The sequence below is a fragment of the Salvia miltiorrhiza genome, chromosome 1 (genome assembly GCF_028751815.1).
Source record: "Salvia miltiorrhiza cultivar Shanhuang (shh) chromosome 1, IMPLAD_Smil_shh, whole genome shotgun sequence".
In the NCBI taxonomy this organism is placed as follows: domain Eukaryota; kingdom Viridiplantae; phylum Streptophyta; class Magnoliopsida; order Lamiales; family Lamiaceae; genus Salvia; species Salvia miltiorrhiza.
The window spans coordinates 56,622,516-56,636,190 of NC_080387.1; the positions used below are offsets into that span (position 1 = coordinate 56,622,516).

A 13,675-nucleotide genomic window follows, 5' to 3' on the forward strand; every position below is an offset into this window, starting at 1 on the left:
AAAACTACTCATTAATTTAGTCATTTATGAGGATTAAATTTTCATGATGATAAGATATACATGATTGAGTATTTTTTATCCTTAGTATCATGATTTTTTTATCTAACCCTTTTAATGAGTTATGAATCAAGTAAAATTAGTTCAAATGATAGACTTACAAGATTTGTTTCGTATATAAAATACTGATGAAACTTATAATCATTTTTACAAATTAAATTTTTCTAATTTGTAAATGTGAAAGATCAAGGTATACCAATTATAATCATCCCATTTAAAAAAATCGTAAAAGACAATATGATTATTTAGCATTTTACTTGATTGGGTATATAATTGTAGTTAAAATAACATCAAGCTGTCACGGACGACAAAATTGCTAAAGTGGGGATTCTTCCAATGCGTGCACAAAGAATTTCAAGAAGCACAATAAATTGAGAAAGGTATAGAGTCAAATTCTTACACACTTTTAATTGACAAAAGCAAATAGATTCACGAAAGCAGATTACAAGTTATCCACATTCCTGTAGATACTCTCTAATGGATAACTCGGAATAAATAACGTTAAAACAAATATTACAGCTATATATAGTTATACTAATTAATAGCATAAATGTAAAAATTGGTATGCCATTTTTTTGGGTTCAAAGTCATGACTTAATTTCGAAATATAAAAAGTCATTAGCAGAGTTGGCCCATTCTTTTGTTAAAGTTATTCCAACCTATTTATATGAGGCGAGACTTTTTTTTTCATTTTTTTTTCCATATAAAAGCTTATAATAACTATTGTTATTATTGTTATTACTTTTTTAGGTTTCAAATTTTTTTTATCCCTTATACCTTTTCTTTCCGTGTGAGGCTTTTTAATTCAATTTCCTTTCATTTTCAATAGATGTATATGTACATAATCCAAAAGAACATTCAAGCAAACTTCAATTGTGAGCAATGGGATTAAGAGACTATTTTTACATACTTATTTTACCTACACAATTGTATCCGAAGATTTTAATAATAGGAGTTGCAAAACTAAGATTCGTGTATATATTTAGCACCCTCTAATCTCTATATATGAGTCCCTCCTCCGCTCCCTTCACACACAAATACACATTTTGTGCGTGCATTTGCATAAGTATCCGCGATGACTAACGGCAGTAACGGCCTGATCGTGAGCTTCGGCGAGATGTTGATCGACTTCGTGCCGACGGTGACCGGCTGTCGCTGGCGGAGGCCCCGGCGTTCGTGAAGGCGCCGGGAGGCGCGCCGGCTAACGTGGCCATAGCAGCGGCTCGGCTCGGCGGGAGCACGGCCTTTGTGGGGAAGCTAGGCGACGACGAGTTCGGGCTGATGCTCGCCCGAATACTGAAAGAGAACGGCGTCTCCACGGAAGGCGTCCGCTTCGACAAGGTGGCGAGGACGGCGCTGGCTTTCGTCACCCTACGCGCCGACGGGGAGCGTGAGTTCATGTTCTACAGAAATCCTAGCGCCGACATGCTGCTAGCCCCGCATGACCTCAATCTTCAACTTATTAGATCTGTAAGTATCTATCCTCCGAAAAAAAAGCATCAAACTTATGTTTTTACCTCTAAGATTGGATCTTTTTTCAGTTAAAAATTTAGTAGTACCTAGTAATGTTTTAGAATCTAGATTCAAAACACCATTAAAAAAAAGTTATAGATATATTCCTAGTAAAATCTTAATTATGATGAGACACACACATGCAGGCAAAGATATTCCATTTTGGATCTGTAAGCCTGATCGTGGAGCCATGTAGATCCTCACATCTGAAAGCAATGGAAGAGGCCAAGGCCGCCGGAGCGGTGCTGTCGTATGACCCGAACCTCCGGCTGCCGCTTTGGGCGTCGGCGGAGGAGGCTCGTAAACAGATATTGAGTGTGTGGGACAAGGCAGATGTGATCAAAATAAGTGATGATGAGCTGTGCTTCCTCACTCACAACTCCAGCCTCGATGATGAATCCGCTTTGTCACTTTGGCACCCCAACTTGAAGCTTCTTCTGCTCACACTTGGGAAAAAGGGATGTCGATATTACACCAAGGTACGAACATATAATTAATTAATTTATAGTATCTTAATTTGCATTTTATATGCTCATCATCATACACAGAATTTCAAGGGAGCTGTTGAAGGTTATAGTCTAAAGAGGGTGGACACAACTGGAGCAGGCGATGCTTTTATGGGTGCCCTTCTACATAAGATCGTTGACGATCTCTCCATAATCGAGGTCAAATTCCAAACTAGGAGTATATTATACTTATATATACTCTCTCCGTCCACAAAATGAGTACCCGTATTTTCTTTTTTGATCGTCCACCAAATGAATACTCATTTCCTTTTTTGGTAAATGTACCCCACACAACTCACTTGAGTCTCTTATTCCCTTACATGCACTTAATTAATTTCTTAAAACTCGTGCCAACCACAAATGGGTACTCATCGATGGAGGGAGCACTATATTAATAATTTTACTGTAGTAGTTATGATTAAGGTTTTATTTATGGACAGGATGAAACGAGACTGAGAGAGGTGGTAAGGTATGCAAGCGCATGTGGAGCTATCACCACAACTAAGAAGGGAGCAATCCCTGCGCTTCCTTCTCACTCTCAAGTGCTCGCTCTTCTCAACCAAGATTCTCAGAGGAAAAACCTATTCGCCTTTACAAACTGTTTTCCCTTTGTCAACAAAGATAACAACTAATTAACATGCTATTTCAATTATTAAATTTGATTTGTGTCAAGGCATTAATTAATTTGATATTTTTCTTTGTCAATGTTTTCTGTGAGTGTGAAATTTATCGAGTTGTAAGTGTCGTTATGTATTCATCAACCATGTTCTAAATATTCGATTTCTTGATTTATGAATTATGTTGGTGTGTACGTGACATATGTATATATATTTTGCCTCATCTATATATATTTATGCTTTCTGATTGATTTTTGTTATAAATCATATAGTTGGAAGCTTGGAAAAACGGATATGGCAGTTATTTCAAATTACTCGAAAATCATAACTTAAAAATAATTGATTAATAATCGTTTTCCATTTTTTGAGGCATGATTTGAACTTTCAAGATAGTTGTTGAAAGGAAAACTATCTTTATCGATCAACTCATGAGCTACAAATTTGTTCACTACTAAAAAAACAATAATTTATATATGTAACATTTTTTTCGATGTGTTATGATAATTCTTTTATTTAACAAAAATGATGTGGACATCTCGAAAAAAAAAAACTGACGTGGACAAAAAATTAGGGCAATTCAGCCCACATCAACGATTCGTGTTGAGCCCAAAAATGCACGAGCAAGAAATTAACTACCGAAAAAAAAAATCAACAAATGTGTGTTTGCTAAAAAAAAAAGTTCACATCTATACATATTAGAAGTTAGAACCATCACCTACCCACCGTGGGCAAGTATAATGTGTCCATCACTAATGTGGCAATTTTAATTTAGAAAGAGAATTAACATATCTTACTCTAATTAAAATTATCTTACTCTAATTAAAATTGACACATCAGTGGTGGGCACATTATGCTTGCCCACAATGGGTAGGTGGTCGTTTCTACTATACATATATAAAAGTAGATTTAATTATCTAAAAAAAATTTCCGTCATTTTACACTATCTATATTTAGAAGGTTCTTTAATTTTTAAAAATCAAACTGTGTACGTAATAGTAAATGATAAACTTGTTCTTCATCAATCATCGAGTAAAAACGAAAAAGAAGAGTGCATTCGAATGAATGAGGTCATTTCGTAATTATAATTTATGTATAACAATCATAATAATATGATTTGTGATAATTGATATAAATTGCGGAATTGAAAATATTAACCAGCCTAAATTTTTGTGCTAAAATTACATTATTTGTTATCAAAATCATACCAAAATTTAATTATATATTACATATTAAAATTATAATTACAAAAAAAATTCCAAATTTAATTCTCTAATTTATAAACTATTATGTATTTATAAATTTTAATATATATTTTTTCATCATATGTATTCTGTTTTTCTGCTTTAGTTATACTCCCTCCGTCCATGAAAGAACTTCCTAGGAGGGAGTGGCACGAGTTTTAAGAAAAAATATTGTTGAGTATATTGAGAGTGGATAAAAGGTAGTTGAGTGTATTGAGAGTGGATAAAAGGTAGTTGAGTGTATTGAGAGTGATGAAAAATGTATTTAATATTGAGAATTGTGAAAGTGAAAATAAGAGGATTATAAGTGGTGGGATGCAGTCCAAAAATAGGTAGGAAGTTCTTTTGTGGACGTCCCAAAAAGGAAAGATAAGAAGTTCTTTCGTGGACGGAGGGAGTATTTTTTATATTGAGTGACCGCATTCATGGGACATTTGATCGCATGTTGATTCCCAAGTTGAAATATTTTGAATGAAGATATTATTTATGCGGTAAAAAAAGGTAATGTATGATAAAAAAAAAAACAAAAAGTACAAAAACAACGACAAGTGTCTACTTTATTAAATTTATTAATAGTATTCATATAATCGAAATATACAAAGATGGTTTCTCATGCCAACTATATAACTTCAAAAGTTTTGAAGAAGTAGCCTACATTGATATAATCAGTGACAATTTTGTGACACTCGAAAACCATTTATTATTTAAAATTATTAATGTTTGAGTTACTTAAGTTTAAATATTATGAAGTCATTAAAATTTTTATTATATATTCAGTTTATAAATTTGTCTAGTCGTGCTCCTAATTAGATGTATGATTTTGAAAGTTATATCTTCAATTACTTTTAAATTTAAATTGGGCCTAAATAAAATTATTTGCAGCTTATTCATATGGGGCCTTATATTTTACTTTTGTTAGGGGTTAAGAATTAAGATTCTTTTTATACAATTTAGAAGTCCATTTATTTTCGCTTATCACAAGCCCATTTATCTTTTAACAATTACAATTGACTTTTAATTTTTAAAAGAGGGTTTTGGGTGTGGTAAACAGCTTAAGCCACCGAATCTGCACAGCCACCCACGTATCACTTCACAATTCATCATGGAGTATTTAACTTCACTGATGCCTTCGTCTTCTCATTTTACTTGTCTGAAATTTTTCAAACACTCAACAACCTCAAAACTCATATCTACTTTTCTCTCTGCAAAAGCTTCATACTTCTCTTCTTGGCAAAGCTTCATACCGTAATCCCCTTATTTTGTAAAATCTTTCAAACTTATATTCCTTCACAGCAAGCTACTTTTCTTCAAATTACCTTTCATTTATTTCATATACAATACTAGTAGTAGAATTTAAGTTTATTTCATATACAATACTTCGCATCAAGGAATAAACACCAAAAATCAAACTTTCTTAAAATCTAAAATCTTTCATAACAAATCACATGAAATGAACTCCATGGATTATTTCAGGAATGGAAAATAAAATTTGAGTTGGAAGAAATATGAGAAATTAGAAACTAGAACGAGATAAAAGGGTTTTGAGTTGAGACTTGGGGGAGGGCGCTGTTGGCGACGCCGGATCAGGAAGGAAGGGAGGCGGCGGTGGCTGTTGAGCTGCTTGGCCAGAAAAGGGAAGGGAGCCTCGTCTGTCACGGCCGCCGTTGCTACCGTGTTGCTGTCAGACGAAGCAGAGGCGGAGGCGACGGGTTGCTGGAGCAGGAGTAGGGGGCGGCTTTGGCGCTCCTCGCCGAAGCCGTCTGGCGGGGAGAGAGAGGGAGATCGAGGGGGAGAGAGAGGGGGCGGAGGAGAGAGGGGACGCCGCCGTTAGCGGCGGCGGCAGAAGCCAAGAAAGAGAGAGAGTGAGAGGGCGCTCTGGTGCTATGCGTGGGTTTCTGTGTGTGTGGGTGTGTGGGTGAAAACCTTTTAACAAAGGAAATGGGCTCACAGTATTCGACTCAAATTATAAACCCACCTATTAGAGCTTACATGATAACTAATAAATGGAGTTGGGCTTTGATTTATTTCTTTTAAAAACTCACGAGTTGACTTCAAATTTTAAATTTGATATAGAATCTATAATTTGACATAGTTTTAAATTATCAATTGTGTTGATTTCCAAATAATAAAATATCTATAATTACTTATTTATTTGACCAATGATTTAATAACTTATAAATAAATTTTAAGTATTATATTGTTTTAAGTTTAATTAGGCCCTTATATTTTATTATTTGAACTTATCTGATTAGGTGCGGCGCCGCGACTAGAACGTAACTGTTGAGTTGAATTATTCAAATTATCTATTAAGTGCAAATTTTCAGGTATGGAATTTTATTTGAATTATTCAAATTATCTATTAAGTGCAAATTTTCAGGTATGGAATTTTATTTTAATACATGTTGTGGTTAATGTTTTGTCCATTTTAATATTATGTCTTTATCATATGTGAATTAAATTATATATATGCTAGGGGTGCGTGTGAATGGGTCCAGGACAGAAAGGTCCTTGGTATGCACAATGTGATTTAAATGTAAAAGTAAGGTTTGCAACCATAACGTCATGAGGCCCGTTGAATGGGTCCAGGACGGAAAGGTCCTTGGTATGCCACCGTGCGATGTAAATGTTATGAATGTTAATATCGTATGTGTTACCGTTTTATTAACTTGGACACAATTATTGCCATGAATCCTACATTGAGTATACTCTGTATGCTCATCTCATACTTTACAAATATTTTCAGGGTATTTGAAGTTGAAGATGCGGTGAAGGGTCGAATGGGTGCATCAAGTCATATTTAAAAAAAAATATTGTTCATTTTGAAATTTGTGTAGTATCTAATATTTTGTGTAGCTTAAGTTTTGCATCTCAAACTATGTCCTTTGAATTTAGTTTAGTAGTATCTAATATTTTTGGTGTAGCATAATTCTTGGATCCGAAACTATTTGCATATCATGGTCCAACTTTCAAGTTACGTATAATATATTAATATTATTATGTTTGTGGTTAGATCATGTTTTAGCACTTTAAATTCAAGTTTATTGGAGTATTGTGTTTGATAGTTTAAAATTAAATTTTAAAATGAGCAAAATTATTTACGTTGTGATTTTTCGCATTAAAAGTTTTTCTTCAAATTTATATCTAGTAGTAATTTTAATTAGATTAAGGTGTTACAAATTTACTACTTCTTCCTTCCACGAAAGAACTTCTCATCTTTCTTTTTTGGGACGTCCCACAAAAGAACTTCCCTACCTATTTTTGGACTATACCCCAACCACTTATAATCCTCTGACTTTTCACTTTTACAACTCCCAATATTAATTAAAGTAACACATTTTCACCACTCTCAATACACTCAACTACCTTTTATCCACTCTCAATACACTCAATAATATTTTTCTTAAAATCGGTGTCACCCCCTCCTAAAAAGTTCTTTCATGGACGGAGGAAGTATTTTGTAATGTATTTATTTCCTTATTTCTTTATCAAAATATTTTTTAGGAAATTTTAAATCTTTTTACTATACCCTACTGATTATTTAAAATTTGGTGTTGCTTTTACACACAAGACTTGCAACTTTACATTAGTTTGTTTTAGATATTTATACCGCTCATCATTTTAATCATTAATTCAAATCAAAATATGAACATGACACGATTTCTTAAAGTTTGACAGATGTAACGCTGACATATACATTACTTTTATATTTTTATAATGTAGATTATTGAGGTAATTTATCACAAAGTACTCAAATCGCACTTTGTAATGATGGAAGATAAAAGAACTGGTTGAGATAATTCTACGAGATGAAGAGTGGCAATTAGTTTATATATCTTATGTGCATGTGTTATTTCCGATACTTAAAATTCTTAAAATAATTATTAAGACATAAAAAAGTTGATGTGTCAATTCTTGAAAGAGTTTGTGGATGAAATAAAAACAATATTTCATTCTCATTTCTCAAAGTGAGAAATGTAATGAAGACAAGAAAAATTGTTAATCTACTACAAATGTTGCATATAAAGAAGTGTTTTAAAAATTATAATAAGATGACAAGTTTGCAGTTTTCTTTTGATATGTTATTATTTTTATACTTGTTTTGTGGAATTTAAAATGATAATCTTAAAATATATTTTAGTATTAATATAACTTATATAACAATTGTAAAATAAAATATTTGAGTACATTTATTTTAAAGAATATACACGTGGCTCATGTTTCAAGTTTAATAATAGAGTGTCTTTAATAATTCGATGTCTTACTCAACTACATATAAAAGTCTTTGCATGTAAATGGATAAATTTTAAAATAAATTATGATTTTTTTTATTACTTCATTTGTCCATAGTAAAACTTTCTAAGAGAAAGTGACACAAGTTTTAAAATGAAATTGTTGAGTGTCTTGAACGTGGTAAAAATGTGTTGTAGTTAATGTTGTGTTGATTTAATCTATATTGGGAATGGTGAAAATATGAAAAATAATAATAAATGAGGTATTATAAGTAATGGGGTATTATTGAAAATAGAATAAGAAATTTTTGTATGGACATCTGGAAAAGTAAAAATAAGAAATTTTTATCATGAATGAAGATAGTATTTTATAACTTGAATTTAATTTTAATAAATTTCACAAAATTTATATTTGTTGTATATTTTCAAAACTTAAAAGGATGAAATTTCAACACTATATGTAGCCCGAGCATTGCACGGGTAGTCGGGTACAACACTAGTTGTAAGAATGTTAAAAAAATATTGCTAAAAAATAAAATAAAAAAGAATAAAAATAAAAAGTTAAAAATTAAAAGGGTTATGATAAAAAATACACGAATTTTGAAAAAAATTGCATTTTACATATGAACTTTCAATTAAGCAAAAAACTACATGAATTTATATTTTTATTGCAATTTTCACATAAGTTTGACTTTCAACAAAATTGAAGCTTAATTGACAGTCGAAATTAAGTCAAATATATTAATGTTTACTTTCTTAGACCTCCGAACTTCTAAATATTCATTATCATCAGAAGTTAGACCATGATCAGGTGAAGTTTCGACTGTCAATTAAGCTCTAACTTCGTGAAAGTCAAGTTAGGTGAAAATTGATAAAAATATAAATTCATATATATTTTAGCTTGATTGAATTTTCAAGTGAAAATTACAACTTCTTTCAAAGTTCGTGTATTTTTTTTTTTCTATAACCCCAAAAATAAATAAAAATCACTAGTATATTTACGAAAGCATAGTTTTTGTCTTTTCCTTTTAAGAAGTTCTCACTATCTCTCTCTCCCTGTGGGTCCCGGGTGATGTTGGATAGAAACCCCTAGTACTTCCCAGTTGCCCTTAATTTCTTCAAATTAGGGATACTCTTTCCTTCTCAATCTGTAACTACTTTCTTCTCTACTCATACTATCCAACTTTAATTCGGGAATTTTCCCAATCACACCATTCGATTGTTAATTCTTTGATTTATGAGGAATCACGTCTAAGCTATACATTTACATTCGAGGATCGAGGTTCTGCTTGATTCGACTCTACTCGAATTTTCGGTGAGATTGAACTTCAATTATTTGGTTTTGATTGAGCTGAATTTGTGAATTCTTAGAGTGGGATTCTGTTTATCTTCATAGTGAATTCATCAAATGCTTAAAGATTGGTTTTTTTGAGCATATGAATCAGATACTATAGAGTTTGTATTGTGACAAGAAGTTCAATTTGGTTCGGATGGGGAAACCCTTAATTTATGAGATTTGGGAAAAGCCAGCAACGAGTTGTATAATTGGGATATGCAGTTTGATTTGGTTCTATATTCAGAAAAAGGGGATTGGGTATTCACATGTGGGGTTGAGCTACGACACTGCATTGGAGGGCCATTATTGGCGGATAATCACATCTGCATTTTCACATATTAGCATCCTTCATCTTGTTTTCAATATGAGTGCACTTTGGAGTCTTGGGGTTATAGAACAGTTAGGGCATTTAGGGCTCGGTGTCGAATACTATCTTCATTATACCATGTTGTTGGTTGTGTTGTCGGGGTTGCTAGTTCTCGGGATGTACCACATTTTGATCCAAAAGTTCAAGATTGATTACTTCCGGAGAGTGACTGCTGTTGGATACTCTTGTGTTGTGTTCGGGTGGATGACTATACTGTCGACAAAGCAGCCCTCTTCGAAGCTGGAGCTTTTCGGGTTCCTCTCCCTTCCTATCAGTTTTGCACCCTTTGAGTCGCTCATCTTCACGTCTATAATTGTGCCGCAAGCTAGTTTTATTGGTCATTTATCAGGGATAATCATTGGATACGCCATTGCCTGGGGCTTGATACATGGGTATGAACAACTACTGGGCTGTATCGATGCTGGGCTGGATAGTTCTTGTTTTCATTTTTAGTTTGAAGAAATCTGGTACATACAATTTCAGCTTTTTAGAGATTGAATCTGTCGAAGATTCTTCCCTACCATCTGTGCGGTTTCTTTCTTCTGGAAACGGCAGAACCCTGCAGATGAGCGCGTCTGATATTGGTCCGAATCTTGTGTAGCTCCTCAAAAGGAATTGGCTCCGAATGAGCAACTATGAGGATGTGACAGAATATTGGGTTAAGAATAAAGCTTTATTGGCATGCTACCCTTTGATGTCTTGAAAAGCAGCACTTATCTCTTGGATCTTAGTCCTCACTTGCAGCGGCCATCGTATTCTTGTAACAAGGTTTTTTCTTCTCTTGCTAGTAAGAGATAAGATTTTTACACTTGACTTATTATGTATCATATCAGTGGTGACTATTGGGATGGGTAAATGAGATTGGTTGACTTTCATGCTGATTCAGATGTTAAGCACATTTTTTGCATGTGGAGTACCTATTTGTTCCAGTCTTGATTGTCCATTTAAACTGTATCTCAATTATGACATTTTGCTTCTGTTTTTTGGTAGGAAGATAGTGCAAACTAAATTGGATTTTCTGTCTAAACTAATGAACTATCTTAAGAAAAATTATATTTGCTTTGAGCATAAATATTGAAGGGTTGCAATGAGGCAGAGAGCAGACAAATTGACGTGTAGATGAAATTTTCATTTCCTCATCAATGTTATATAATGTGATGAGATTATCATGTGCTAATTATCAGGGGTTGTATATTCCTTTTCTTCATTGTCTGGTTTTGTGTTTGCCTCTGTTTTTATTTATTTAATTATTTATTTCACGCACATTCTTGTCATGTTGTTGTCCATATATGAAATGGATGATTCAAATAGTAGATGTCCTTTCTTACCTTCAAGTTTCTGGAATTGTATTATACCTGGTGACCTATCTAAAATCTATATCTATATATACATAACATCTGATACACATTAGATATGTAATTGGTTTCAGAACTAAATATATGAGGAGAACACAATTGACAAAGCAGTCATCAGAGGCATCCCAATTATATAATTTTTTTTCTCAGAGAGAGAGATTCAGCAATTTTGAATCACGCTCATTGCTATTTCCCGCATAATGTGTCTTTTCTACATCTTTGGTAGTAGTGTGATGATCAGTAACCACATTGGCATGAACAAGGTGGGAAATTCCTTGCCCCAACGAGGACTGCGGATTCCCTTGAGATGGCGATTCAATCTGCAGTGCTCTAGCGCCATCCAGCCCAGAGAATCGAACAGCTCCCAAGATCCGCTCTGGAAGCTCCGATTCAGTCCGACCCTCGATAACGAAAGCTAGCTCAACGGTGAGCGTTGTCAGGTAACCGAATGCAAGGTGCACAATCGCAGTCGCAGCCATAGAAGATCCAACATCGATATCAACTTGCATCAGCTTCTCCCCCATCGAATATCTACATTTAAGCGCCCGCCCTATTATGGAGATGGCTTGCTCCCCGATTCCTTTCTTCACGACCCACGGCCCTTTCGCCACATTGGTTATTAACTTCAGTCTCGAGTCTCTGAATCCATCGTCTCCATTCAGGAACCGGCGGATCAGAGGATCTTGATGGCTAGGCTCCGTTGCCACGAAATACGCGATTATGCTGTGGTTATCTTTAGTTGGAAGCTGAAAATTGAAAGCCCAAACGAAATGTGATCGTCCCTTGGCGCGTTCCCCATCAAGTGCTCGCCTAACGCGGCCTTTAGGGTTGTAGAGAACCTCGGCGATCTTGGCCGGCCCTTTGATCCAGTCGAAACCTAGAGGCTCGAGAAGATATTCGCCACCGGGAACCTTCTTCTTTGTGGTTGGATAGTTTGCTCCTCTAACCATGAATGCATCTCCCCGGGGGGAAGCCCAGCCATTCGACCAACTGTCTGGCTTGAGGAGTGGAACACCACCTCCCAATCTCACTCTCTCAATCCACTCGCGCTCCTGCTTCTGCTCAAGCATTGCCATACTAGAATGAAACAAAGAGATTATTATCTCTTCCGAGCATTGATAACTACTAATTGATAATAACATATTTGAACAGCAAAGTGAAAACACTTTTCTATGTGATGAAATTGAAACTAGTGTTCAAGTGTGTAAACTCAAGATGCTATTCGAGAAAGCGGTAACTCCTACGCTAGGGACATTTATTTTTCATGATTGATAATATGTATGATTGAATATTTCTATCGAATCAACCAAATTAACTTAAATGATAAAAATTATCAAGGGTTTTGAGATTTTCCAAAAGTTCAATTCATCTTAATAAACAAGGGATTAACACAATCAAGATGCTACGTCCGTGAAAGATCAGAAATACTAACAATAAATATGACCAGTTTAAAGAAATATGTCAAGACAATGAAAATTCAGGGACAATGAACAACTATGAACATAACATTTACCAAAGAATTTTTTGCCCTCAATATTGGAAATATAAGCCTTGGATAACAACCGGATATGCACTCTAAATTCACAAATATTTTTTGCGAAATTTAATTATTTAGATTTTAATTATTTTTGAATACTTTCCTTCGAAACTAATTTTGAAAAATAATAATACTAGCAAATTATATTTAAATTACATCCTCGAGCAACAGCAAAGAGTGTGTGGAAAAATAAAAAAAACTTACCGTTACATATTATTGAAGAAAAACAGCTGAAGAAAATTAAAGAAATAAATGTCAAAAAAGTAAAAGATAACATAATGTGAAAAAGGAGTGATCGATCACCTGCATCCGGCAGAAAGAAGATGTTTATGAACAGAAAAAAGAAGAAGAAATACTTATGTTAGGAAGATTCTTGAGATAGGTGGTGAAGAAACTCATTAAGATTCTTTTTTTTTTTAATATAGATTTGCAATGTGCAGATGCTACTCCACTGGAGCAAATATAATCATGTCATGTCCAATTAAGTCATAGATGTTTCGTAAGGATAACCGATTGTCCATTATTGTCCTTATATTTACTCTTTCGACTTTTAAAGAAAGTTATTAATTAAAATTGTCAATTTTTATTTTTGGAAGCATTAAAATCATTATTATAATTTTCATAACTTTAACACGAATATTTATTTTAATAAGGATGGATTTTTGTCTTTTTATTGCAGTAAAAGTTAAATCTTTATATTCTATCATTATATTGTTTTTTGTAGCTGTTTTGAAAAATAATAGAATGGCAAAGGCTTAAGAAGATAAAATGAATATACGACTTATAAAACAAAAGGTTTAAGGGTAGAAAGTTAAGATTGTCACTATTTAACAAAAAATTAAGCTGCAATAATTAATTAACCCGCGTAGTTGAGAAGGGGACAGTTTTAAGAAATGCACCATTCCAACCAAATTAATT

At 33.7% G+C, this 13,675-nt stretch overlaps 2 protein-coding genes, 1 long non-coding RNA gene and 1 pseudogene across 4 annotated transcripts; 3 read left to right on the forward strand and 1 right to left on the reverse strand.

Moving 5' to 3' along the window:
• The first annotated feature begins 942 nt into the window (after positions 1–942).
• On the forward strand, positions 943–2,874 carry LOC130996562 (probable fructokinase-4; annotated as a pseudogene).
• Positions 2,875–4,996: 2,122 nt separating this feature from the next.
• On the forward strand, positions 4,997–6,413 carry LOC130997210 (uncharacterized). The gene is made up of 3 exons (XR_009093013.1): positions 4,997–5,178; positions 6,186–6,257; positions 6,311–6,413. It is a non-coding gene; the product is annotated as an uncharacterized LOC130997210 (long non-coding RNA).
• Positions 6,414–9,242: 2,829 nt separating this feature from the next.
• On the forward strand, positions 9,243–10,744 carry LOC130996735 (RHOMBOID-like protein 13). Its single transcript, XM_057922028.1, is given in 2 exon segments — positions 9,243–10,255; positions 10,257–10,744. Coding segments are annotated over 2 exon segments (813 nt in total). The 5' UTR covers positions 9,243–9,652; the 3' UTR covers positions 10,467–10,744.
• Positions 9,283–13,198, reverse strand: LOC130996658 (protein ENHANCED DISEASE RESISTANCE 2). 2 transcript variants are annotated; one of them, XM_057921959.1, is made up of 2 exons: positions 13,061–13,198; positions 9,283–12,297 (listed from the first exon to the last, which is right to left on the reverse strand). In XM_057921959.1, exon 2 carries the CDS (start codon positions 12,294–12,296, stop codon positions 11,367–11,369), a length of 930 nt encoding a protein of 309 aa, XP_057777942.1. In that variant the 5' UTR covers position 12,297; positions 13,061–13,198; the 3' UTR covers positions 9,283–11,366. The 2 variants fall into 2 exon arrangements, with proteins under 2 accessions (XP_057777942.1, XP_057777949.1); XM_057921966.1 differs by lacking the exon at positions 13,061–13,198 and adding an exon at positions 12,962–13,058.
• Between the last annotated feature and the right edge of the window lie 477 nt (positions 13,199–13,675).